This window comes from Corvus brachyrhynchos, unplaced genomic scaffold, assembly GCF_000691975.1.
Source record: "Corvus brachyrhynchos isolate BGI_N302 unplaced genomic scaffold, ASM69197v1 scaffold239, whole genome shotgun sequence".
Taxonomy (NCBI): Eukaryota; Metazoa; Chordata; class Aves; order Passeriformes; family Corvidae; genus Corvus; species Corvus brachyrhynchos.
In genome coordinates, this window is record NW_008246057.1 from 7,802,449 (window position 1) to 7,830,396 (window position 27,948).

The 27,948-nt window shown below is 38.4% G+C and overlaps 1 protein-coding gene across 1 annotated transcript; it reads left to right on the forward strand.

The window, feature by feature from the left end:
- The first annotated feature begins 527 nt into the window (after nucleotides 1-527).
- Nucleotides 528-27,154, forward strand: CRELD2 (cysteine rich with EGF like domains 2). Its single transcript, XM_017745894.1, has 10 exons — nucleotides 528-539; nucleotides 792-874; nucleotides 1,758-1,868; nucleotides 4,091-4,182; nucleotides 5,212-5,388; nucleotides 6,601-6,699; nucleotides 8,309-8,386; nucleotides 9,182-9,277; nucleotides 10,109-10,249; nucleotides 11,724-27,154. The coding sequence occupies exons 1-10, from the start codon at nucleotides 528-530 to the stop codon at nucleotides 11,780-11,782; spliced, it is 948 nt and encodes a 315-aa protein (XP_017601383.1). The 3' UTR covers nucleotides 11,783-27,154.
- Nucleotides 27,155-27,948: the final 794 nt, after the last annotated feature.

A 27,948-nucleotide genomic window follows, 5' to 3' on the forward strand; every position in this document is an offset into this window, starting at 1 on the left:
CGGGCGGCGCCCGGCCCAGTGACGGGGCAGCGGCGGGTCCTGCTCCGGCAGCGGTCGCAGTGCTGAGGCTGGTGGGTGGCAGAGCTCCTCCATCTCTGCCGTCAAAGGTGTTTTGGTGCTTTTTGTGCAAAAAGGCTGGCTCCGTTGGAGCGTGCCCGGCTCCATGGGAAGTGCTGGTGGAAAGCTTCGTCCCCAGACATTCACTGTTGCCACTTGAAGCAGCCGTAGATTCAGTGTCGGCAGCGAGGGGCTGCTGCGCCTGGTGGCAGGTGCTTAGTGCTCTCCATACGCATATCGGCTGTTGCAGGCTCGCTAGGTCGCTTGAACTGTCGCTTGAGGTGTCGTTTGGTGGCATTGGCTCTGACTGGGGACAGCTGTGCTGATCGCCCTGTTATATGGTTGCTTAAGTTACAACGTGGTGCGGATTGGGCTGTTATCAGAACTGAGTGAAGTAGAGGTTCTGTTCAAATGATAATAAAAAACTTCCTGAGAACTTGAGGGAGAAGGGTGTAAAGTTTCATACGTGCATGGGGTTTTTTGTAAACCAAGACTGTAACAAAGCCTTGCTTATGCCTTAGGAAAATTTAATCGTGTTATGCTGTAACCTGCACTTTCTCACTTTGTGTGTTGTCATTAGCAGTTGCTTTCACTCAGGAATTCGATCAGCGGCTTGAGGGCTCTAATGTAGTTTCTGCATGGCATTTTCCACAATTTTATATAAGCGTTTATTATTGCCCTTAATTTTTGTTAGAAACAAACCCTGTGTAATTTCTGGTACTTTTTATTTGTAGGGTTTAGCAGATACAGCTAAAAAAAACTTTGGTGGTGGAAACACAGCTTGGGAAGAGAAGACGCTGTCAAAGTATGAGTCCAGGTGAGCTGTCTCAAGTACTTCTCATTCAGCTGTGTTTTGCGTCCACTGTGTGTAACTTCACTGTACCGCTGCTTGTTTGGAACTTAAATACTGAACTTTGCAGTTAAGGTTTCTCTTGTCCAAATCTTAAATTCTTAATTATTAAAATGTTATATTACATTGTAATCTAAAGATTATAATAAATGCCTTATTAATGCCTTTATTCGTCTGGTTTCTGAAAACAACAGAAGTTAATTCTGTCATTAGTCATAGTAGGTTTTTTCTATTTAGCCATTAAAGTCTTAAAGTAATGATCTTAAGTAATGGTCAATACTTTATTGCTAGTCATAAAAGGTAAAGAGTACTGAAATACTTGGTTTAGAATTGAAGCAGTATCTCCTCCCTAGAGTTGTCACTATTTCAGCGCCAAAGAGAATGCAGATTACTGTAGCACCGGTATATATAATTGATCATGGAGCAAAGTAACCTGGTATCCTTCTCCTGCATTTCAAATGTTTATCTTAGTTGGAGCACTGAGATATTACTGTGAGATTCACAGGCTTGTATCAAATAAAAATATATTAAATGTATTGTTGAACATAAGAGAAAAGTGCGGCACTCCAATTTTCTGGGAAGCTAAAAATCTATCAAACCTACAATCTGCAAACATAGTAAATGCAAGCAAGTTACAAGGTTCTCGTGCTCATTATTCTGGTTTTGGATTTGGGTTTTTTTTGACTGAAGTAATGTTTATTAGTTCTTCATTCTGATACTTGGTGTGTTCTGAAACTAGTTCAGGGCACCCCATAAACTGATGAAATATTCTCACTGAAGTCTGGCTGCTCTGTCATGTCTTGTGTCGAACATTTAAATCAAATTTACAGTTTTCCTTCTCTGCCCGTAGTGAAATTCGTCTAGTAGAGATCATAGAGAATCTGTGCGACAGTAGCAACTTTGAATGTAACAACATGGTAGAAGAACATGAAGAACTTATAGAGAAATGGTGGTTCAAATTGTAAGTATCATTTTTTTGCTAGAGATCTTTGTGTGAATAAGTTATCTAAGAGGATGAACTAATAATGTTGAATCTTGTTCCTGAACAATAGCAGTATGGGTAATTCTTCATTATCCTTCAAGAGTTGCCATTGGGTACAGCTGGTTTCAGGCTGACTTTTAGTATCATGTGCTGCTGTACTGTGTTCATTTTGATTTTCAATTCCAGTAGTGTTGCACCAAAGCATCTACACTTGTGTCTTACACACTGTCTACTTAGTTACCAGTGGGGTGTTGAGGCAAACTAGCATTGGAAAATTGGGAAGTTTATTCCCTTATTTGTTTTCCTTTGTCACAAAAATGCAAGGGACTCTTTGGTTCTTGTGAGATTTTTGTATACTTGCTTTTTTTTCCTGAAACTACATTTTGTCCTGCTGTCAATCAAAAGAATAGTTGGTGCTAATCAGTGTAGAAATTGGATCTCATGAGGATGGTAGAGTAGCAGCTGATTTTCCTACCTGCCTTTTGAGCTGGACTGTGATTTCTGTTATAGCTAAGCGTTTCATGTACTAGTCTTAAATATAATTAGTGCAAGGATGGCAGTATAGCATTTAGCTTTCTTAATATTTGGATGTTTTAGTTCCAAATAATGTTTCTTCTAAGTATTTTTCACTAATTTAGACTGTCAGCACTCCTAATTAACTAGAATTCAGTAGGGTGAACTGCCATTATAATGTTTCATAACTGGATAAGGTTTTTTGATAGTCCACTTTCTTCTAAATGACTGCTTTATCCTTTTACCTAAGTATACAGGATTGTATATATGTTAACACCTCATGAAAGGAATAGAATAGAATAGAATAGCAGAGCAGAGAATAGAATATTTCAGCTGGAAGGAACAATGATCACTTAGTCCAACTGCCTGACCTCTTCAGGGCTGATCAAAAGTTAAAGCATGTTGTCAAGGACATTATCCAAACACCTCTAAAACACTGACAGGCTTGGGGCCTACACTATCTCTCTAGGAAACCTGTCCCAGTGTTTGATCGCCCTCTTGGTAAAGAAATGTTTCCTAATGTCCAGTCTAAACCTCTCCTGGTACAGCTGTGAACCCTTCCCCTGTGTCCTGTCATTAAATACAACCGAGATCGGCACCTTCTTCTCCACTTTCCATCCTCAGGAAGCTGCAGAGAGCCATGAGGCCACCCCTTCCACCTCCTTCTAGACAAGCACAGAGTCCTTAGGTGCTCCTCATAGGACATGCCTTCCTTCCAGAAAGGTAAACTATGCAACCCAGCGACTTTAATTTGGCTAAAATTTGCAGAACTGGTCTTAAACTAGAAAATTTGACAAAGTAGACTTCCAAAAATAATAAAAAAAATTTATAAAATACATTGGGGTTTGGAAAGTTTTTGTATAGACATTTTGAATGCGATTTATTGTTCACCTTCCTTTCTTTAACCTGCAATATCCAAATGTCATTCCGTTTCAGTGGTAGTTTCCAAAGACAGTTTTTGTCCATTAATACCTTAGGTATTTTTTTACAAGTTGTTACCTAAAGGGTGGTCGATCACTGGAACAGGTTCCCTACAGCACCAAGCTTGTCAGACTTCAGGAATCATCTAGAGGACACTCTTGCTCATGTGGTTTAGTGTAGGAAGTCCTGCGAGGAGCTGGGAGTTGGACTCAATTAATTTGGGGTATTTTCTGGTGGTCAAGTAACATAAATGACTTCTTAATTTAAAAAATTTCTTCTAAAATAATACTCGATCAGTGCTAAAAAAGAGGAGGAATTTTAACCCTGTCGTCAAGTTGCCAATAATTTGAGCAAATGCCTATCTTCTGTATACTTGAGAAAAAGACACAGCAATTATCTATAAGAAAAAGACATAAACAAGACTGTTTAAACTATATATAAACCTTCCCTAAAAGTAAGGCCTTTTAAAAAAGGAGTGTGTGTGTGTGAAGATGAATTGATTTTATTTGTTGCTCTTACTTCACTTTTTTCTTTAATATATAATCTATAAAATTTGAGTAGAGCTTGCTAATAGTATTGTATTTTAAAAAGTACATTTTCAAGTTGGAGGACTTCTAGAAATTGGTTCCTGAAATCTTCAGAAGAAACAGGTTTCTAATCTGTCACATGCAATAGATTTCTCTTCTGTATTGTGCTGGCTCAATTGTGTGATGCTTTTAAAGAATCTCTGTTCTTTGTGTTTGTACATGAATGTCTTTCATATACAGAAAGAAGAAGTATCCTGATTTGTTTAAGTGGTTTTGCATTGAAACAGTAGAAGTTTGCTGCCCTGCTGGAACATATGGACCCGATTGCCTTGGTAATTTTTCTTCTGAAAACTTCTGAAAAATTCAGTAGCAGATACATTTTTTTACCTGTTTGTTTCAGTCTTTCCTGTCATGGACAAATACATGATGTATGATACTTTGCATGAGACACTGGCTGCTGTGTAGTATGTACCTGTCTGTTGCCTCATAATTAAGTGGCTTGTGAATATCCTGCCTGAATAAAAGTCTTCTGAGCATGTAGTAATGTACAGAGCTGTCAAGGGTACTGAGATGTGCAGAAACCATCGATCTGATGCTCATATCCACACCTGATCCATCTTTAAAGGCTTTCTGTGACATGAAGGCTGTTGTTTAGGTGGCCTTGCAGAATCTGTGTAGACAAGAATCCTTGACCAGTTTCAAGAGTAAAACAGCCAAAATGCTGCTGGGGGATTAAATGAAGAAACTTGCAACTGAGGATCAGTTAAAAAGGCAGTGAGAGAAATTAGGTAAAAGTAGGTGGTAGATGAAAGTAAGGTCTTTGCAAAAGTGGTGAGAGATATTTTGGCCTCTGAAGCAGGTATAATTTATAAATCTCTAAAACTTTGCACCTTGTTAAGACATCTATTTTGGCCGCTTAATATATTGGTAAAAATTAAATCGTCGTTCCCTATATGGATCTAAGTGATATCTGGTACATTTTTACAACTGTGATATGAGCCTTTTCAGAGATCCAGAAAAAATAAAGATACCAATTTTATCCAGGAAGCTAGGAAAATAAATAAAATTTTGAGCCATGGTCTTTACCCAAGATTAAATTGATAAATGAACTTTCCTGGAGATGGTTTTGAGTTTCTCTTGTACTTGAATATATTATTGAGCATTGCCTTATTGCAAACTTTTTGGTTACTCACAAGGGTAAAAAAGACTTTGTAAATTATATCCCGGTTGAGTGTGACTTTTTTTTACTTAGTTTTTATTTTATTTTTTGTGAAGAGGGAGGGACTTCGGGTGCTTGTGTCTGAGAGTAGAAAGTTATTTCCTTAAACATCTTATTTAAAAATATTTTTGATCCTTTTTAGCTTGTCATGGTGGGTCAGAAAGACCTTGCCATGGAAATGGCCACTGCGATGGTGATGGTACCCGAGGTGGAGATGGCTCCTGTAGCTGTAAGAAGGAGTACACGGGACAATTTTGTTTGGACTGTTCCAGTGGTTACTTCAGTTCCTTGAGAAATGAGACGCATTCCGTTTGTACAGGTAACAAAGTCTTAACGCGTGCCTACATCTTTGTGTAACTTCTTTAGTTTTTGTAAGCAAAACTAGAAGCAGTTTAAACTAACAAATGCAGGAAGAAAACATAATTTGGTCACTCAGCTTTAAGCGTAAAAGACATGTCAGTTAGTTTGGCGGAATTCTAAGGTTTTGCTAAGTCATTCTTCCAGATTGCCCTTGATTTTTAATTTTTTTTTTCTGCTTTAAGAAGCAGAATTCATAAAAATCTTTGCCTCTCTGCTTCCAAAGTACTGTTAAAATCTTGAGCTGAAATTACTGCATACTGAACTACTTTAAAAGCTAGGTTTTCTTCATGTCTCAGATAAGCTTAAATGGAATAAATAGGCATGGAAACAGTTGATCTGTACTGCAAACTACTTAGATTCCAGTTAGGTATGCCTGAGTTTAATTTTGAAACAAAGTCAGGGTCATAGAAATAAAATTTTGCATTGGTCAGATTTTCAATTGTTCTTAGGCCCTTGATGAGATTCTGCAACTGCTGCATCCTGACCCTGAGATCTAATAAGATTGTTTTTAAATAGTCTATATTGGGTTTTTTTTAATCTGGTTGTGTAGTAATTCTTCTGTATAATTCATTTTATATTACAATATATAGCATATGTATGTTACATATGGTGCGTTATATATGCGTTTTATATATATATATGTATAAAATATGGATCTACAACTGGATTTATAGTATATTTCCTTCTGAAGTTCTTCAGAGTAATATCAGTTCACACACTGCTCTCATAGCTAGTTGCAAATGAAGTAGTGTGAGGATTCATTAGGTAGAGAAGTGCAGAGTTTGATGTTTAAACTCATGTCCCAGCTCTGAGGGGCTGAGCTAAATTTGCCTTCCTGATCTCCTCTTTTCAAATATTTTAGAAATTGGACCTGCCACTTCTAGTCACTAGAATTTCATGGCAGTGTTCTCAGCGGTGCAAATAACTGTAATTGCTAGGTTTGGTTTCCAGGGGTATTTTGGGATTTTGCAGTTGTTTTGGACAGGTAGCTCCATGTTTCTAAATTAAATCTTGACCTTATGGAGGTGCCATCTTGTGAATGGGAGTTTCAAGCTGCTAAAAGATGATGGCTTCCAGTGAATCCTAAATAAGGTTTTCTTTGAGAGTTTGTGTGCCCAAACTTGTCTTGGGATCTCTCAACAAAACTCAGCTTGTAGTTTTCTCCTCTCAGCCTGCCATGCTGCCTGTAAGACTTGTACTGGTTCAAGTAACAAGGACTGCCAAGACTGTAAAGAAGGCTGGATTAAAAATGAAGGTGGAGCTTGTGTGGGTGAGTAATGCTTGGCAGACTTCAAACAGGTTTTATAGTAACAATGGCTAGTAAGATTAGATGACATCACTTCCAAGTTTTATTGTATTTTATGGAAACGATCTGTCACTTTAGATTTCTACAGTTTTATTAGTCTCTGTCTTCCTAACTTGTTTCATGTTGCAGGAAAGCAGTATTTTCTCCCCACTGATTGCCTGGTGATGATAGTTATCATACTGTTCACTGTATGTTTTTTTAGTTTAGTGGAATACATATAGCAGCAAGCAGGGTGTTTCTTTTGAGACATGAGTTTTCTTGGTGTTTATTTGAATGATAAACAATGTCCTGCTCTTGATTTAAGCTATTTTGTCAACTACTAGAAGATTCCTGTAAACTTAACTACATATTTTGTACTAATTGCACAATTGTCTTCACATAACTTTGTCATAAATGCTCGGCCCTAAGAGAGTTCAAACACTTCGCTATAAGCCATGCATGCTAACTTTTCTTGTTGTTGGACAGAAATACTGGGAGACATCAAGCTCAGTCATTCCATTAATCTCTTACCTGTTTCTATCTTATAATTTAACTTGGTTTATGAGGAGATAAGTGTGAAACACTTCAGGAAAAATGTGAACACTGAAAATACTCCCAGTGCAGGAAGGCACTAGGGGAGACTAACACATTCTGTTTAACTGGTTGAATTTGACCCCTTAAAGACCTCTAACATAAGGCCTGGAAACAGTGTCTTAGAACTGCTTCCTTTTCAAAGTGCCAGTGAGAACTGGGCTTGAATTACAGCTCTTGCAATACCTGCTTAGGCAACTATTGAGCAATCCAAGGGCATTTTTAAGATGCTTTGGTATTGTCTTCTGTACAGCTGGGGTTTTCCAAATAATTGTTGTCACTAATGAACTATAAATCAATTGAGTAATCAGTAGGAATGATGGGTGCAGCAACAGGATGAGAGTGACAGCAGTGACAGGAGGAAAGGGACAGCAATAATAGCCTTTCTTTGTCCGAATTTTTTAATTAAATACTCTTGCAGCCTTTCCTCAAAATCATAAGGTTTGCATGTTTTAACTGTGCAGTGGAATTGGTTTTCAGCTTGCCTGGTCCTAATCATAACCTGGTTTGCTCCAATTTGCTTTGTGTAGAATACTAAGTGGTGTATGTATGTGCATTTATGTAAGTTTTTTAGTCATATAAAAAGTTCTGTAACTTGGTAACATAGGAGTAGAGGAGAAAATAGTGTTCCAGAACAGTAGGCTGTCTGCTTGTTTGTTATGATACTTGCATAAATGCGTGACTTGAAAATGACAAGGATTGCAGGTATCCTGGAAGTTTATTTAATTTGAGCTCTTGAATTTCTGGTACATCTTTTACTGCCATCACAAAACATCTAAGGATCAGTTTTGATTTTCTAATGCAGGTTTAAGCTGAACAAAACAGTGTATGTTACCACGCTAGTTCTAGCTAGCTAGTATCTAACATGTTGCATACCTGACCCCAAACTCATTGGAACAACTATTCTCAATGCAGTCAGTTTAAGTTTATAGCATTCAAATATTAATCTGGATGTTAAATCATGACTACTATTTTAGGTAACTTGTCACTTTTTATCTTTCAGATTTAGATGAATGTGCTGCTTCTCCTTGCAAAGAGCACCAGTATTGTTTGAATACAGATGGATCTTTCTCATGCAAAGGTTTCTTTTCAATCCACTGTTGTATTTTACTATCTAGAATCCTAATCTAATGCTAGAGGTAATGCTAGAAAATGCATGATAGGTATTTGGTACAGTGTGGTCTGATCCTCAGTGGGCACGGGGGGATGAAACTTTAGACCTATTGTGTTGCAGTATCCCCACTGCAGTATGAGTAAAACAAGAAATTTCTGGTTATTTCTACTCTGTTTTTGTGGGACCCCCTACCTCAAGTACTGCATCTAGCTCTGAGGCCTCCAACATAAGGAAGGCATGGCCCTGCCTGAGTGGGTCAACTGTGAAGATCTTGATCAAGAAGATCCCTTCCCTGTGAGGACAGGCTGAAAGAGCTGGGATTGTCCATTCTGGAGAAGAGAAGGCTCCACCGCCTTTCAGTACCTAAAGAGGCCTACAACAAAGGTGGAGAGGGACTTTTTTACAAGGGCATGTAATGGACAAGACAAGGAGGAATGGCTTCAAGCTGAAAAAGAATAGGTTTAGATTAGATATTAGGAGAAAATCTTTACTGTGAGGGTGTTGAGGCACTGGACCTGAGAAGTTATGAATGCCCTGTCCCTGGACGTGTTCAAAGACCGGTTGGATGGAGCTCTGAGCTACCTGGTCTAGTGAAAGGTATCCAACCCATGGTGGAGGGGTTGGAACTAGATGATCTTTAAGTTTAACTTCCAGCCCAAGCCATTCCATGATTCCTTGTGTGGGTAAGCCATCTGACTTTAAGGGTAGTATTTTAAACCCCAGATATACAATTTTTTAATGCATAAAATATTTTATCTTTAGCATGTGATGCCAGCTGTGTAGGTTGCACAGGAGAAGGTTTTGAAAAATGCAAGACCTGTGCATCTGGATATGTGAAGGAAGATGAGAAGTGTACAGGTTGGTGGACTTGTACCTGGTAGAACACTGGTTTGCTCACTCTTGCTTAGCCATGCTGAGGAACTCATAAGTACGTTGACATTTGTGTGCTTCAGCTTTCATGCCTGTCAAAATGAACCCAGCCGTTCTGGTATTAGCTGCAAAGACATTCTTAATAACTTCCTTTATATTACTGAGCTAATATGCTTGGCAAGGCTTAAAGTGAATCACTGGTATGAGGGAACAAGGTATTTTTTAGTAGGTTCAGGAAACAGGTACATGAGTCTTTCGTCAGTTACCTACCACTTCAGATCTGTGTTTCTATTCATTTTGTAACAGAAAGACAGGAATTCTGTTAATCCATCAATGTCCAAGTTCAAATGGTATTCATTCTTAGTGAATTATAATGTGAAATTAGACTTCCTCTGTGGGAAGGAGCAGGACATATGCATAATCTGAAGTAGCTATTCACTGTACTGATGTAGTATTTACAAGCTCTGCTCCCTTTAGCTATACTTTGATGGTATAAATAGAAAATGACTGTGGGGGAAATGTTCAGTAGGTTGAGATGAATTGCCTGATTGTGACAAACATAATTGCTTAATACATTTCTCTGTACAGGGACCTGCAAAACATTAAAAACAACAGTCCTGGGTGTTATCTGAATAACTTTGAAACGTCCAAATCATGAAGAATTAGATTATTTTAACAGAAGTGAAGTCTGTTGCAGCAGCATTCTGCTCTTCAGTGTTTTTCATATTTGAATAGAATTTTGTTTATATGACTGAGCGCAAATAAGGTTTATAACAAAATAACAGCAGTGGACTCTTTCTTTCCCTGTGCTATCTCTAGATATAGACGAATGTAACCTTCCTGAGAAGGTCTGCACGAAAGAGAATCAAGACTGTGTTAATACGTCAGGTAGTTACAAGTGTGTATGTTCAGAAGGGTTTGAAGATAAGGATGGAACATGTGTTCAAACTGTAAAACCAGGCAAGTAGCTTTTCAGGGACAATTTTTTAAAAGATATGCTGTATCAACAACTTAGAGTTTTATTTCAGTCTAAGGGGCTAGTTGCTTGTAAACCCCTCTGTATAATTTGTCATCTTCGTACAGCTGTGGTCTGTATCAATAGTTCATAGTGTAGGCCACACTGTCATGTTTTTTTGCTTAAAGATAGTTTATGTTTTTAAAGATTCTGTTCTTGTGTTGCTACATTTTTGCTTAACTCAAGATTGTGTTTTTAAGTCACTTAAGGGTTTGGCTTTTTTGCATAAAATGAGCTAGCAAATTTCTGCTGTCTTTCCTTTATCATTAATTGTAGTGACTTAAGGGTTTACCTGATTGCATGCAATCTTCAACTCATTGAAATCTCAGAAAATTATGAATTCTTTTTGCTGGATGACAAAGCTGAATTTGTTTATTTTGTGATCACGTATGTGCCAGTGCTGGTGTTAAGGTGAAGACATCCATCTGTCAGTCATAGGGAACTGTTTAGCTTCATTTAAACTATACCTTCAGTCAAAAAATGCAACTGTCATTTTTTTCTAGGATATATTGACCCATACAGACAGAACTACATTCATTAAAGATTCCATTACTCCATCCAGGCTTCTTTTACAATTCCAGAGAGAAAGATGGGATTATTTTGCAATAACAGCTGTAGGACAACAGATGAGAGACACTTAATTTCATACCTTTATTTTCTTTCTACTTCTTAGCTTGTTTGGATTTTTTGTCCCCCCATTTCCATCCCCAAGACTGATTTTTCATCTTGTACTAATAAGTTGTAAAGATGCATGTTGTTTTGCTGCTCAAGACCACTCAGTTCATACCTTATACTCTCGGTGCTCACTGTTATTACTCCTTTAGAATTAGTTAGGTACTTCTCTGATGTGCAGGGTATCAGGTTACTATGATTTTTAATGTGGTCTGACATTTTGAGACTAAAAGTAAAATGAAAGGTTGTCAAATTGGCTTAGGTTTTTTGGTTTATATACTGCTTTTCCCAATAGAATAAAATTGCTCTGCTTTTTTCAAGGTTGTTGTAACATCTGAACTGAGCAGTTTGTACTATAGAAAACAATTCTAAGTAAGACTTGCCCTATTTTTTCAAATATTGGAACTACTACTGATAGATTGTGTGAAAAGAAGGAAATTCACTGTGAATAGCTGAAAACAAAAGCCTAGGATAGAATACCTGTGCTGATTTTTTTTTTCCTTCCACTAACAGTGTAATACCAGTTTATTTGAAAAATTTTGTTTGCATATAGTAAAAAAAATAAATACAAGCTTAGGTTAGGAGAATGGTGCAAGTAGATGTTATATAGAGCTTAATTGCTTCTCTGGTCTTGATAAATATGTTGATTTGGGTTTCTCTTTAAAAAATCCTAATTTCAAAAATCATAATTATATATGTATAATTCATAGTAGATTTGTATTCTAATTGTGATGTTTAACTTCACAGGAGAGGAAGTAGAGAATGAAACAACTGAGCCTTCACATACTGAACATGTTGACTTATGATCTGCGTTCAGAACCAAAAGACATTCCTATCTCAAGTTTTAAATTATTGGACTAAGCCTCTGCTAGCTGACATACTGTGGAAGTCGTATGAAATATGCAGGTTGCCATTAAGACTTTTTTTTTTTTAAATGGTGACAACCTGCTGTTTAAGCTGCATTTCTTTATTCTTAAATTCCACTTTTTATATAATTCTTCAAGAACAACACTCTAGATGGGTTAGTATAAAATTTGAGTGAACATAACATTGTACCCAGCAGCTGTAAACAACTTGCAGGCTTCTCATTCTAGTGCCTACTGAAAACTTATTATCTTCTGGAAGAATTTAGTTGCACTTCATAATTCAAAGAAAATTTAGACTGAAGTTTGTTGTTTCTAATCATGAGAAATATTTCTGTAACTGAAATACAGCTTTTGGAAATGGTCAAAGGGAATCTCCTGGGGGGTGGAAGGGCTGTTCCCTTAAACAAAATAGAATGCCTAATGCATTCAATAAAAGTTTATTTTGTTGGAATGTGCCTTAAAATTTTTAAGATGTTAATACCTTGATGTGTTGTCATACCTATTTTTCTTTTAAGTCAATGAAAAAAAAATCCAAAACCACAAAAGCAACCCAAACAACCCTCAAAAAATCCAAAACCCCAGAACCTTGTAAACTGTATTTCAGTTCAGCACTGAATTCTGGCACTCAGTTGTGTTGGAATACATATGAAAAAAACCCCAACAATATCCCCTCTCTCACACACACTTCCCTCTAAGGGAAGAATTATGTCAAACTTAACTTTTCAAAGGCAGGTTGACAGGTCTTACTGACAGGTACTTGCATTAAATATGTAAACTAGTTTATAAAGTGATGAAAAGTAGGTTTGGCTAACACATGCCTGCAGTGGCTCATAGTTATTATGTGAATACTCTCTAGAATTGATGAATACAGGACTTTCACTACAGCCTACTGCTGTGTGCAATAGCCTCCTGTCTACTGCAGAGCAAGCATACTACAGTCAATTTTTCATCTTGTCTCTCGTGCCATTTCAGAGGGAAAGCTTATAAGCACAGTATAGACACCGCTTCCTATGTATTGTCTGTAAGCTTAAAGGCGAGTATAAGAGCTAAAATGGATATATCCTGTAGGACTGTCACAGCTGTAAATAAAGCAGGGACTGTCCAGCTACAGTCTCTGGTGGAAGTCAGTAAAGCTTAGAATACATTGTGGTGGTGGATACAGGGAGTATAACGAGGGGTTGTAGAATACAGCTAAGAAGAATACAGTTTAGGCTTGACTATGAGAACTTATAAACAGTACCCTGAGGTAAGGGGACATAAAAAGGCTATGAACCATAAAAATCAGACATCTTCTGTATGCTTCTGAAGACTTTTGTTCAAACTAAGTCACAGCTCAGTTTGTGAACAGTGCATGTAAGGTTTGTATGTGCAATGGAAACCTAGGTGGATATTGTACAAAACCTGATTCTGTTGGATTCTTATATTAAAAGCTGCCTAAGGTGATCTTGTGCATGATAGTTTAAATCCTAGTGGTATTAAGGTATCTGTAACAGTTTTATTTAAGTCAGTTTTCTTTAGCTGATATATCTAGATATTTTTTAACTTGGCAGTTGGAGAATGAAATCTTCAGTGCTTTCTCAGCTGTAATTGTTAGAGATGGGCCTATGTGCCACAAAATCTTGCAAGTTGGAGGGTAGGCATTGTATTTAATGAGTACTAAATTAAAAGGAGGAAAAAGTAGACAGTTTGGGAAGCACATGGAATACAACCCAAGGATCTTTAGGGTTTTTTAGCATAGGTGTAGCCGGTTACAGTAGTATTAGCCCCCAAGGATCCTGCAGGAGTGTCACTTGTCTTTGTTACTCACTCGCTCACATTTAACTCCCAGGTGCTGCAGGTTGTGGTAAGAACGCTCGTTAATCATAACAGGAAATGTTGGTTCTGTTTAGAAACTACCATCAACTCATACTCAAGGGAATTGTCTGTCCAGTACAAACCCTTTTATTAATGTTCCAAGCCTGAAATAATGCTTCCCTGTGAAGAACTTGCTACTCTAAACTCCTTTCAGCTTACTTGGGAGTCTGGGGGATACCTAATGACGTTCTTAACTACATGGTGGAAGCATTTGCTTCCTACCTGCGAAAGCTTTGGACAGAAAGCCTTAACTGAATTGCTCAGCTCTGAGATGAACTGGTAAAAACCAAAAACTTCAAGAATTTGTTTTTCTGTGGTGATAGAGAGGAGAAACTCTTCCTAGCCTGACCTGCAGAAGTAATGAGAGTAGTCTGGTACAACCAGACTTTTTTTCAGTTCTGGAGAAAAAATGTTTCAGCTTTCCATTATCGGAGTACAAACATCAGTGTATTGTTCCCTACAAAACATACAGATGGGGTACTTGGGTATTAGGAGCCACTAATACTCTTATTTTCCTCAGTTCTCCCATTCTCCTGACCACCAGTCATAAGCATCTGTTGCTCTGCATTAAATTACTGTGGGGTCCAGAAAGGTGAATTCAAATATTTAGAGCTTTCATTGAAGGAATATTGGCTGCTGCCTTATGCCCTCTTGATGCTGAGTTTTTAAAGTTAGTTCCCTTGTTTTATTCTGTATTCTCCTTTTACTACTTCAGACTGTAATTACTGCTCCATTTTAGAAGTTGAAACTAAAAATTGTTTTGACTGAACTTAATCTTTTTTGCCCCTCTGCCTTGAATACAGTGGGGATTGGACTCTGAGTTGTCTTGGGTTTTGCCTTATATAATCAGAATGGAGGGGTGGAAGAGCAGGATTTAAACTGGTTAGCAGAACTGGCAATGAAGGTCAAGTGCTTTTTGTTAACCAAGCCACTCCAGGCTATAAATGCTTTCTACTGTATATGTTAATAGTTTAGTGCTAAAGGAAAATGAGCTGTTTCCATTAAATTTTTCATTGCATTGTAAGGACATCTGGTTATATGGTACAATACTTTGTACTTAGGGTTGTCTGGAATTACAGGTCTCATGTCCAACTATACAAATGTGTTGGTAAATACTCCAGAAGTGATCTGAAATATCCAACAAACAAGATTTGTGCCTTAGTGAAATGTTGGTTAGGTACTTCTGTCATAAGTAACAAGGTGAACTTCTAGACCCATACCTATGATTTATTTTGTAAACTTCATACTGTGGTATCAAATTGAAAGTGGCATCCCTTTTCCTAGACTGTTTTGCTACTACTTTGTGGTTTCTTGACCTAAGTGTTTTTTGCAATGGGAAATAGTACTGAATAGTGTATCTAGGCACTTAAAAGGACAAGATTCTCTTGTATGTGATAGCTGGACTCGACAGAAGGTCCAGAAGCACTTTCCAGGAGCAAGCAAATGTAGAGACCTGCATGTTTCATTTAAGGCTCTAAACAAGACCAGGAAAGCAGTATCAAGTATGCAGCATCTATACCACAATCCTCCTGCAGTGGCTAAACTTAGAAATCAAAGTATGTGCTGAATTGTTTTCTGCTGAACATTGGTACATAATACTGAATTTTTTCTTTGATGTGCATTCCCAACATGTCTGTAATAGACACTGAGCTCTCTTCAAAGTGTAACACCATCCATTCCTAAATAGGGTAAATGAAGTCTCTCTTGCACTTCTGCAGAATACCTTGATGACCTAGGTAATTTAGGAAGTCAGCGATCACCTGAAAGGGTTCAAATCACAATCTTCTTTCTCAGGAAAGGTGCCAAAGTCCATAAGTTATAGACAAGATCAGGACACAGGTGACTGTAAAATATCTGGGATATACTGTACAAACACACAACTTTTTCCTTTTATGGATGGTGAGGACTGATCATACATCATCCTAATATGTATGGGAGAAGTACTTTTCAGTCAGGCAGTTGACAGTTCAAAAGTCAAATATCTGTAAGTTGAAAAAATACCTGAGAATTGTGAAAATCACCAAATCACATTTTTAGCATAAAGCTCTCGATGTATGCGACACTATGTGCATAGGTTGAGACAATTCTCCCTGAACAACAGGGTGCACCCTGCCCTTCAGGTTTCTTTCAGACCATTCTTAATACCGCACAAAGTGAGGCACACAAATAATTCAAGTTTGCCTTAACAAGTGACTAACTGAAAAAAATGTGTTGAGAGAAAAATAAACAACGAAAGAAAACCCTCAGCAACAAAATAAAAGCTTTAAAGACCCAAAGAGGTCCTGGATCATGTGTAGCACGAATATAAATGACAGTTGTCCATAATGGTCCTAGCTGACCTCCTGATACCCCTGCCTTCCCTCTGTCTCAGACTGCTATGGATTGTTTCCTAAAACTATATTTTATCTGTTCTGAAAGGAGTCTTCTGAGGTTATTCAAAGCAACTGCCTGTGCTTTTTTTTTTTAATTCCTTTGATCAAAATGGAATTTTTCTCATCCCTTTCAGCAACTTCACACCTTGTCTAATTTCATGGTTTTATTTGCTGCTGCTATGCCTACAGCAGCCCTTAATACTCTTCAAATTGCTTGCTGGTTCTTCTCCAAGAGGGCTTTGGCTTTCTTGATTCCATTCCTTTGTGCTAAGACAGTGGCTCTGTATTCCTTCCAGGTCACTTGCCACTGTTTCCACCTTGTGTGTTTCTTTTTTTTGACTTTAGTCAGGAGCTTGTTGTTCATTCTTGTCAGCTTCCTGCCATCTTTGCTTGATTTCCCACACATCAGGGTTGGAGAAGGCGATCACTGAAAATCAGCCAACTGCCTTGGACCCTTTTGTCTAGGACTGTCTGCCTTAGCTTTGCTCCCATGCTGATCCCTGAACTGCCCAGGTCTACTCTTGTGACATAAAGGGTTATGATCCTGCTACTGCTTTGAAGGCAAAATAGTATTTGGTTACACTTCTTGATCTGCTGCTGAGATAAAAATATTGTCTCTCTACTTAATGGTGCTTTTTTGTTGAATCCAACCCTTCTTACTCGGCTTTGGTCAGTGGGGCAACTTTAGGCTCTTAGGGACTAAGGGTCGTCTTTTTGATCTGCTTTTGTTAGAGATGTGCCCTAATCCTCACATGTCCCCCCCAGGTTGCATCACAGCATTTGATATGTAGGATTCACATCTAGCACTGCATCCACTAGTGCAGAAACTACATGAGCAGTAGCTAGAAAGTTGTGCAGCTAGAAGAACGTGTTTCTGTTGCTGAATTCTGTGTTAACAGCACACAGTAAATCCAAGAGGGAAGAAAAAAAAAAAAAAAACAGTTGGATCTTTAAACATATATTGGGGCTGCTATGTCAGTATTCTTAAGCATATTTGAGAAATTATGGATACTTTGGTGGTGGTGCTTCATGTTTTGCAAATTGTGATGTCCATAATTTTGGTAGATTATGTATACAGTAAATTCATAAATCTTTCTGTATTTTTGAGGGGGTTTTGGTAGATACTGTACTTGGACTAAGCAAATTTATCTTCCTTGAGGAAAAAAGCAAAAGCTCCTTAAATAAGGTCAGTTCTGGTTCACAGTGATTTTTTTCAGTGGCTTCTAGGAATTTGGTCCAGATCCTGTTATTCTTGCCCATTCTGTGTACCTGTAAGAAGTTCTTTCTAATTAAAAACGAAACAAACATTGATTTTGTTTAGTATTTCTTAGTTAAAAAAAAATCTGGGTTTTTTTGTTTTTTAATGAAGTGGAGGAAGAAGGAATACACACTTTAAGAAATAAGGTGTCCTTCTTATTCAGGTTTTTTATTTTGTTTTTGTTTTTTCTTCGTAGATAAAAATAGCTGCCCAAAAAAGGGATATGTGAATAAATTAGTATTCTAACAAGCAAGACCTAGTGGGTCATCTTATTCTTCCCTGCCAATGTGGAATTATTCTCTCTGTGCCATTTGGATATGCACTATCTAATTACAAAATTGCTGAGGTAATGTATTTTCCATCATTCCACATTATTTTATCTATCAGAATATATTATCATTTGATAGTAATTCTTTTTAATAACTAGGACAATAAACAAGAACTCTCTCACGTGCAGCTCATTACGCTTCATTTCTTTGAGGTCATGCACAAAAGATAGTCCTGTATAAGATCTTTGCTTTGCAAAAGGTGGAAGAGGAACATGTTCAGGGAACTGAGACTCATCTTTGACCTTTAGCATAAAAAATGCTAGAAAAAGCAGCTTTTTAGTTGGCTTCCAAATTTTTTGGTTTCTGGAATAAGCAGTGTCACATTTTCAAGCACTGAAGCAAAGAAGACCAGAAAATACCATTTAGAAAAGCATAACAACAGCTGACATTTTTGTATGAAATGTAGTTACCTGAAGAAAATGACTAACCATAGCTCTTGGCAGCAGTGAAACACAGTTTCACTACTACGATAAATCAACTTGCTCTTGGGAAATTCAGAATTTTTTCTGTGTGAGTGTATCCCCTCAGTGATTTTATAACTTTCTAAGAAAGTTGTTTTCATTTATTTATCAAGTAACAGAAAGGCAGCTCAGCATGGGCAGAGAGAAAGATCACACATCACTGGGAGTGGAAAAGAGGGAATACAAAGTCACCAGGTGTATGGAGCAGCCACCAGAAAGGGATGGTGTGGTGGCAGTCTTCAGTGGCAATCTCTCGGAGCTCTTCAGTAATTTTGTCCAAGAGCTTGGACTGAAGCAACAGCTTCTTAGTATTAGGTTAGGAAATAAAGAATTGTCTCTGCTCCATTTTTACATTTACTCATCTGTACATCAAAATGGTTATGTTTATAATGAAACACTTTCATAGGTAGGTATATATAGACCTATGTGCCATAGAAAAACACCTTCCAATTTAAGTACTTCATAACTTTTTAATTTTTTTTTCACTATGCATCATAATGTATGCAGTGATGAAAATAAATTTTTCCTACCTGATGTCAACTTTTGCAACAAGAAATTTTGTTGCAGTGTGAGCTGTAGAAGCTGGATAAACTCTTCCCATTTGCTTGCAAGGGAAAAAAGATGAGTCATTAAGACACAAGCTGTTGTGTCTTTTAGGACATAATTCTGTTATCAATTCATTGCACACTGTTCATGTTCATAACAAACAGAGTGTCCCTAGAATAAGTTTTATTTTAGGCTAAAGCTCTTCACCCAGATGGTGTTTGACCGGGTATTTTGACAAGACAGTCATTCTAATGGGACAGCTCTGGAATTCCAGTTGTTTGGGAAAGAGAGCTCTGTGGCCCGTGGTGCAATGTTGCTTCAGGCCTTCCCTTTGTAGGTGATAAATGCTGCAGCACAGCTGTTTGCCCCATGCAGAGATGCACAGCTGTGCTACTCAGGAAAAGGAGTTTGTCTCTGCCATGCTGTTTCAGTATATTTCAGATTTTCACAGATAGCTGCAGATTTTCACAACTTCAGTGTTAAGCCAGCAGAGGGTACTCTTAAGCTTCCAAGAATAAGTTACATTGGATGCCTCAGGAGGTTACTGCCTCAGAGTTACTGTACTGAGGGGAGAGGCTGGAAATGTGAACTCTTAATTATATGGGCCTCATTGCACTTAGGTAAAAGCGTTGAATAGGCCACATAGTTTATGAGTAAACCTACACTGCTAATTTTCCAAAAGCACAAACCAAGATCTCGTCAGTATAGTATAATCTTAAAAATGGGGAAATTCAGGTTTGGAGGGACTCCAGGTTGTTTCTTATGCAGCCAAGTGGTGATGCAGGGTTGCTGTGAGAGCTGAGTGGTTGCCTTACCCACTCTTGAAAACCAATAAGGATGCAGACTGCACGGCCTCTTTTGGCAGCTGTCCTCACAGGCAAAATGTTCATCTGTATATTCAGGCTGAACCCGCCTTGTTCCAACTTACACCTGCTGTTTCTTGGCATCTTGCCGTGCACTGCTGTGGATCCTTGATCTAGTGGCCCTGCTTTTTCTAATGCATCCCAGAAGGCTGCTGGCCCTCTCTCCTGCCAGGGCACTGCTGGCTCACATTCATCTCACTGCCCACTGGACCCCCAGGGCTTTTTTACACGGAGTTGCTCTCCAGCTCTCAGTCCCCAGACAGTGTCACCGCAAGGGGATCTTCCTTCCAAAGGGCAGCAATTTGGGTTTCTCCTTTTTGAGTTTTATAAGGCACTGTCAGTCCATTCCTCCATTTTGGCTAGATCCCATTTTTCTATGAATTCTTACACTCCATTTTCATTTAAATCAAGAGTTCTGCTGCCTTTAATAGAATAAATTCACTAGAATCATGTACAAATTTTAGAAGTTTGTAGGCTTGTGGATTGCAGATTTGTACACAATGTTACTACAAATTAAACTACAAAATTGGATCATGGATTTCCAGCCTGTTAAGCAAATAACAGAGGAACAGAGTTTCATCTTTTCTTTGAAAAATAATACTTCAAGAAGAAAAATAGTCTTTCTTATATAGCTTGCATATCTCTCATGTGATATGATAGTCAAAGTACAAGGCACAAATGCACATTTAACTGTACTTGACAGAGTGATGAAAATCTTACTGTAACTATGACTTTTAAAGGCTCATAATCCATCTCTAAAAACCAAATACATTTATGTCATTACTCATGTGTACAAACAGATTATTTAAAGCACAGCTGTTGCTCCCTCACTGTTCTTCAGTCTTCCCCTCTGCCAGTCAGCTATATCACCAGTTGCTCCTTCTGTCTACAGCTGTATGTTTTCTGCAGATCAAAAGCATAGCAGTGAGGTGGCAAGAAACACCTGGGACCTTTTCAGAATTCTTGCTGATGCATCTGGAGCTCCCAGGATTGTCAGAGCACTGAGACTAATGGAACCACATTTATGACCAATTTGCAACCTGGCACCACATGAGCCAGATGAGTTGATGAAAGCTGGTGACTCATTAGGGGCAGTATAGCAGTGTTTTGTACAGGACCCTTGACTTGACGCTATGGTCAATTAAATTCTACCTATTTCTTCCCAAAACCTTGTGGAAATGTACTGGGTCAGCAAAAATATGGTTTTGTGAAGGTCACAGTCTAGCGTACTTCACCTTTCATTTCATTTTTATGGTTTCATAGTTGGAAAAAGTGAGAGATGAGAAAGGAGGGAATTAGGTGCTGTGATATTTATAGACCAGACAGTTACCATTCTTGTTACCTGAAGAAAGGTCAGGTTAGTCTTCTGCTACTTGTTTCATTTTAAGGTTATGAATAATCTCACTCTGTAACTGATGCAAGTAAATTTTAATGGGAAAGCATTCAGTATCAGCCTGGAGGGTTCACAGTGCTGCAGAGAGAGAGGTGTGCATATGGCTGAAATGTTTCCATCTAAGGCAAGGGTCAACAGCATACAGTGCCACAAGTAGGGGAGAGGTCATCCTTTCAGATGCAGTATTTTCTAGCTGCCACTGAGCTCCTTCAAGTGTACTAAGCCTCTAGTTGGGGAAAAAAAATTAGTCTGGCACACAGCACTTGAAAAGATGCTGACCCCTGTTCTACATCTCACACTTCACGGGAAACATCCATGGTTGTTGAATTTAGCTATATCAGAGCATGTGTTTCAAATCCTGTGAACTTATGTGTCCGTTAACAGCAATTTAAAAACCTGCCAGCTTTCATAGAATTCTATAAACAAGAATATGTAGTACTTCTGAAGAGTTATCTGCTATTACTCTGAAAATAGTCTGATGTTTACCAGAGAAGGCATCACCAGTGGAGGTACACGCTCCATATTGGCTTGCATTCTGTATTGTAATAATATTTGGACTTCCCTCAATGTGAAGTAAGAGCACAGTGTTTACATGAGCTAGACGCACAGTACTGGAAAGAAGCAGCTATATGAGTTAATGTTGTTTGAATAGCAGTTGAATAAACTTCCATGGGAAATATGTTTATTTCTGAACTTAAAAATGGTTCCAGGAAATACTCATGCTGTGACAAAAAGTTTCACTCTTCTTTGGAACAGACAAGGATTTTATCACAGGATCGTGGACTTCTGAGTTTGCCCGTAAAAGAATGAATAGGCAACACTTTTTGAGTCCTTGTATTTACACATATAAAGAAGAAGAAAAAAAGCATCATAATTCTGCAAACTAAGAGTGACAACTGTATTTAAGGTTCCAGGAAAGCCTTAAAACCCTTAAAATTCCTAGTAGCAGGTTGAAGGAAGAGATGATGGGTGTTTGTTAAAATAAGAAGTTGTGGGAAACTGTCACTGGTGAGTTTTGTCATTGCTAATATCACTTCTTTTAATCCTGCTCTTCTCTATGAATAAGCAGCAAGCAGAAGATTTTTAGCAAAGCATCCAAACCAAGTGAGCTTTGGCAATTCTCTTTTTTTAAAACTCAATAGGACTACAGGAAAAACAGATGTGATGACATGTAGAGCAAAACACAGAAGCTTCTGAAAACCAGAATAGTCCAGATTATATGGTGAAGGTGATGCCAATGAAATGGAATGAGCAGGCCCTTGCCACAAAAGTCATTCCAGTAGCACACTGACATTTTACTTTAGTTCTTCCACAGGAAGAGCTGTGGAACATGTCTCCAAAGTTTTTGACTTACACCTGTCAGCAAGGACAGATGACCGATGAATTGAGATGTGTGTAATGGCAGCACACCGAGGTTGTCAGTTGTATCCTGCAAGATTTCAACAAAGATTGCTGTGAGTTTGTCCAGGGCCACCTTTGAAGTACCTTTTTTAAAGCGTAGGACATTCAGATAACATGTCCGTAAACAAATCCATGGTGGAGTGCAGGCAGGGATGAGATTCCTGAGTTCTGGATCTAGCCTTCCTGTGAATTATTTGTGTGATTTTTGGATTGTTTGCTTCATTGAGTTTTATCCTTTTGGCAGGCCTGTACTTGATAAACTGGCCTGGACAGTGTTATCCCAGTGTGAGGTAGGAAAGAACATCTCTTAATACAGTGAGTGGAATGACTCTAGTGCCTCTCATTGAAGGCCAGAATCAGGAATGAAAAGTATTGTCCTTAATGAGGAAATTTAGTGAGCTAAGTGGCCACGCACAGGCATTGTTATTCAAGGCATCCATATGGTTACCTGACTTGCTCTGGAGAACCTGACAGGCCTGTGGCATCCTGGGCTTTGGATTAATTCAGTGGTATCTGGTGCAAACCAAACATCTTTAGTGAACACAGGAATCATGGTGATTTTGTGCTTTCTAGTGCTGCTGTGAAATTTATATCACTGCAGAAGCGGGAGAACCACTCGCAAACCCCAATGTGAAGTGTCCAAAATGATGAAATAACTCCAGGCTTTGGACTGTGGAGCACAATACATATCAGTTCAAACAAATCCGAGAATTAATGTAAACTTTTTAAGGATAGGCAGCTGCAATTTTGGTGAGAACTGAAGGAAAATAACAGGCAGGGAGAAAAAGTTGCTTTTGACAAACAAGGTTTGGTTGTATGGTCATAATTGGAATTTACACAGTGTCTTGTTCAGAGAATCAGTGTTGCTCTATGCCCACAGCAAGAACAAAATAGATGGACAGAGAAAATTATAAAATGCAACATGATGAATGCATATTGTCTCAATCTCTTTCTTTCCAAATGGAAATTTCTGAATTTTTCCCTTTATTTTGCCTAAAAGGTAACAATTCTAAGAAAAACAAAGCTGTTTAGGGGATGGCATTAACAGCAGGACAAAATGTTCTTTCTTCTTCACAGAGCCAACTTATGAGGACCTGTTAAGAAATGCTAAACTTCATAAAAGTTTAACCTCTTATTCTTGCATAACTAGTGATGTATCTTGTGGTGACAAGTGATGAATGATTTTCTAGAATACTTGTTTCTACTAGCAGGAGCCACAACGTATTTTCCCACATAAAAGCTCTTAGATACAGTGACTAGTGTTTAAAGTAGAAACTGATTTTCAGAATTTATATTGTAGTGGAAATCAATGAAACCAGACAAATGAAATTATTATTCTTTTTCAGCTGCAAACACAGCTTAAGTTAGTATACTTAGATGGTCGAGAAGGCCATCAGCTTCAAAGTTAAGGACAAACATTTACCTAATTAGTAAAGTTGTGCACGAAGGCAGGGAGAAGTTGAAGAATGCTTTCCAACACCAGATAGATTTTGGAGATGGCAGGTGACACTGATTAAGTGATGCTGAGGATCATTTTTTCTGGCTAACTTCTTGGCTTTCTCTGCCCCTCCCTTCCCCACCTGCTGCATTCCTCCCCACTCCCTTCTTGCTTTTATCTGCAGCCAGTCTCCTTCCTCAGACCACAGCTGTCCAAAGCCCTTTGCTTGCTGCTTGCTTTTTTTCCCACACTTGATGTTGTTTTACTTCACTTCTGTTGGTGTTTAAAGAGAGATATTGGATGCTTTCCCTTGCCAGTAAATCTGTGGTGATCCACAGTGATTCAACACCACTGAAGGGATGGAACTAGTCAGCCAACCCTGCCACTTGGGGATATCACTGTAAGTCCGGTGTTACCATTGCTGTGAGTCAGTGGGAGACTTGCCCACAGTTTTTAACTGGACCATATCTGAGACCTTACAGCACTGCAAATGAATGGGCAAAACCAGAAACCTTTCTGCCAATGTTTTAAAGAGGTCTTTTGCAAGGAGAATACCCTAGTCACTGGGACTCGCCTGTATTGGAGTGAATAAGCTTTCAGAAAGGAACAAAAGTTCAAAAGAGAAGAAAGAGAAATGGATTTTGTCTGAATACTTGAATTAGAGAATTAGACAATAGCATAAGAGCTAAAACTTTATTTATTCTGGCTCTCTCACAAAGAGAAATCTCAAATTCCAAAGATACACAAGAGTAGAGGCTAAACAGAGGGATAAATTGAATAGCAGATGGGTTTGTTTGCCCATATGTAAGAAAAAGCAAAATACCTTTATAAGCCAGTCCCTCACGTGGGAAGTTCTTGCAAATAAGGACTGAATGTGAGTGGAGCAGTAATTTGGGTGACGCTGGTAGCTGCATCTCTGGGCGTGCTGGTGCCAAATTCCTCTTAAAAATTCTCCTCCCAAAACACTCGGCTGGGGTGGCTGAAAATCTCTTGGTACGGTGCCAGTCCACGGTAGGTGCTTCACATAGATACTACAGGTTGTTTATTATGATTGCAGATTTCTCTGCAAGAGTTAAGCAGTACTGACTGGGGCTGGCAATGTGTTTATATACCTGTACCAAAGCCTGGTTGTCTGCTGAGTAAAACTGCAAATAGAAATATTTATGAAACAGTTGCCCAAGTAAAACATAGATAATATTTTTGAACACAAAAGCTATTACCCCTCAGTAAAAAAAAATGCTGCTACCTTGATGATGATTCTTGTTTTGGATGTGTCAGGAGACTTAATGCAAAGTCAGACTATTATATCCCCAGTGAAGCTGAGAAAATGGTATCACTCAGCAAACAAAGTCAGTCCCTCCTGGTTTAGAAATTAATAGTCTTTTGTCCTTCAGGGAGTCTTAATTTGGCTTGAATTAGCAGAAATGTCATTGTAATCGGTATGCAATGATGGAAATCAAGTCTGGCTGTGAAGTACTACACCACTTTGAATGCAGGTTATCACAGAATAAGGGTACAAATGAGGCATGGATGCAAAAGCGCTAAGACTTCAGAATCAACATACAGTTTTCAAGGCAGATGTGCATTGCAGTTTCACCAAGGAAAAGATCAGAAAAATGTGTCCTTTTTTAATTGGAAGAAGTTCTTCTGACACTCTGAACACCCCTCAGGCAACTGAGAGACATTTTACAACACCTGTTTTATCACGTTGATAAAAATTTATGCTTGCAGAAGTTTCATGGTACATAGCAATGATAATTAATCCCAAATCCCATCAGTTGTATAGTAGTTTTCAGTGTTATTCTATGTTATTAATAAATAACATGCCATTTCTCCAGGGTGAAGCTTCTCATGCAAGGAGTATATTTTCAATGTAAGATTTTATTTTTATGCTGGTTGAACATGTCTACCAATTCAGTAAACTGTATTATTAGTTTTCCATTATTTTTAATGAAATAATTTTCTATTCAATTATCAATGGAAATAATTATCTGTGAGAGTCTGCTTTCTGGACCAATTTTGTAGTTTCTCCAAAACCAACAAAAAATGTAATTACAATAGGATACTTTATGATAAGATATTAAATGCCTTAAGTACCTGTCAGGATCAGACCTGTATGTTTCAATAAAATTATTTGGTATTTTTGATAACACCTGCTTAATATCTTCCAAGTCTTCTAAAAAAAGCATGAATTTTCTTTGTCCAGCTTTGTGTATACATAATTTGGGGTGTCCAGCAGTGATGGCTTTTAGGGCTACTTAGGAATTATCTGTTTCCCTATCACATCTCTCCAAAAAGACTTTACAAGTGTTGTTGTCATATCTAGTTTACAGTATCTTGGGTGCACTGTGTGATAAGCTGCCCATGTGGAGCTAGCCATACTGCCAGGGCTGTTTAAAAGGGTCAAGATATTCTCAGGGACTCCTCAGTGGAGATGTGTTGACTCTGGATCACCACTCATGTCTGGCATTGACCCATCTGCACACTGGTCTCCCTTCAGAGCAGCAGCACAGGGACCTCAAGTCAACTTCGTCTGTGCACAGCAGCTGAGTTTGAGAAATCTTCACCTGGGTGTTTATGGATCTCATTCAAAACCAAAACCTTTGGGTTCAGAAGCTCTAGGCAGTTCTGTTGTCTGGGTTGCACTTAGTTCAGGATAAGTTGGTGTTGATTTACCCATCAGGGCAGCCAGGGATTCCCTTTGCACAGAAACCACCAAAATGGATTAATGCAGCATAGCAGCAGGAGAAATTTGTTCCTTAATTAGAAACATAACTCTTTGGGGTAGGTCTCACCCTGCTAAGTTGGAAGTAACCTATTTGCTGTTATAAACTCCGGTAGGAGCCACTTTGACCTCTGGTTGGGCTAAAGGTGATGGGAGAAGTACAACACTGTTCTCCATATGCTCCCCACTGTGGAAATTCTGCCCACTCCTTACTCATGGCAAGCCAAACGTTTCCTCATGAGGCCCCTGATGAGTCAGCCAAACCCCATAAATGGCCCCTACCCACACAAGCATCTTAGTCAGAAATAGACCTCTGTATTACAGAGCTGTTTCATAGGGTAGCTTTAGGAATGGTTTAAGCAATAAAAACTACCTGTGAAGTGTTAGAGACTCATTGCTTATACCAGATCAGATCAGGAAATTACATTCTTCTTAGGATATGCTTCTCTCCTGAACTTACAACTTGGCAAAGCTATGGTATGGTATGTCTGCTCATTGAGACAAGAAGTTGCTGAAATTACAGGAGAAAAGGAGAATCTTAGTTCTCTTAGAATTCAGAGTAATTAAACTACACTGGAAAAATGCTGTATTCTTGTTATCCAGTACTTGCTGAGCGTTCATTAAAAAAAAAAAAAAAGACAGAAAAGCATCCAAAACACAATTAGATTTTTGCAGAATACAGCAATTCATCAAATGTAACCCACAAAAGTAACTGAAACCACCTGTTTCCACTTTCTCCCTAAGAAAAGGGAGATCCACGTTGTATGAAACACAGAGCAGTGAGTGCAGCAACTCCTGCAGATGACTCTCAGCAAACGAGTCACACAGAACATTTTTATCAGGAAATGACAAATCCCCCTCTTTTTCACTTTGAATCCAAGCATTTGTGTTCATTATGTTTTGTATAACTTCAGCCTGCTAGATGATAAGCCTCACCTACTGCAACTTGGCATCAGATTATCTGCACTGTAGAATTTTGTTAGGTTTTAGGATTCCTTCCAGGCTTTATATTAATTGGGTTGTGTTTAGTTTGGAATCTAATGATGGAAATGGTCATGGATTATCACTAAAGAGCTCAAAATACATTTTATTCTCACTCCAGCTGAGGAGGTAATGACCATGACAAAACCTTCACTTTCTTGTGGTCTACTGCTTAGGTATAAACTTAATACTGTTAAATGGTGCTTTACCTTGTGAGTGCCCCATCAGTGCATGTTGATCTCATCTGTGTGCTGACTGGGTAATTAGTGCCTCTGGTCAGCAGATGATGCATTCGTTCTGTGTTCTCCTCTCTTGCTGACTGATACTGAGGTGTTTTGAAACTTTACTCTCCTCACATTCTTTAAAACCCTATAAAGAAGATTTTCAGGTATTTAATAGGTAGCTGTCATTATTAGTGCTGTCCTTAGCAAGATGATTCAAACACCAGTTTTCATAAATTCCAGGTTCTGATGTTTCACATCACA

Coding starts and splice junctions, on each gene's coding strand:
- CRELD2 (XM_017745894.1), top strand. Junction 1,869..4,090: donor GAGAAATGGTGGTTCAAATT/GTAAGTATCATT, acceptor TTTCATATACAG/AAAGAAGAAGTATCCTGATT. Junction 10,250..11,723: donor TGTTCAAACTGTAAAACCAG/GCAAGTAGCTTT, acceptor TTAACTTCACAG/GAGAGGAAGTAGAGAATGAA.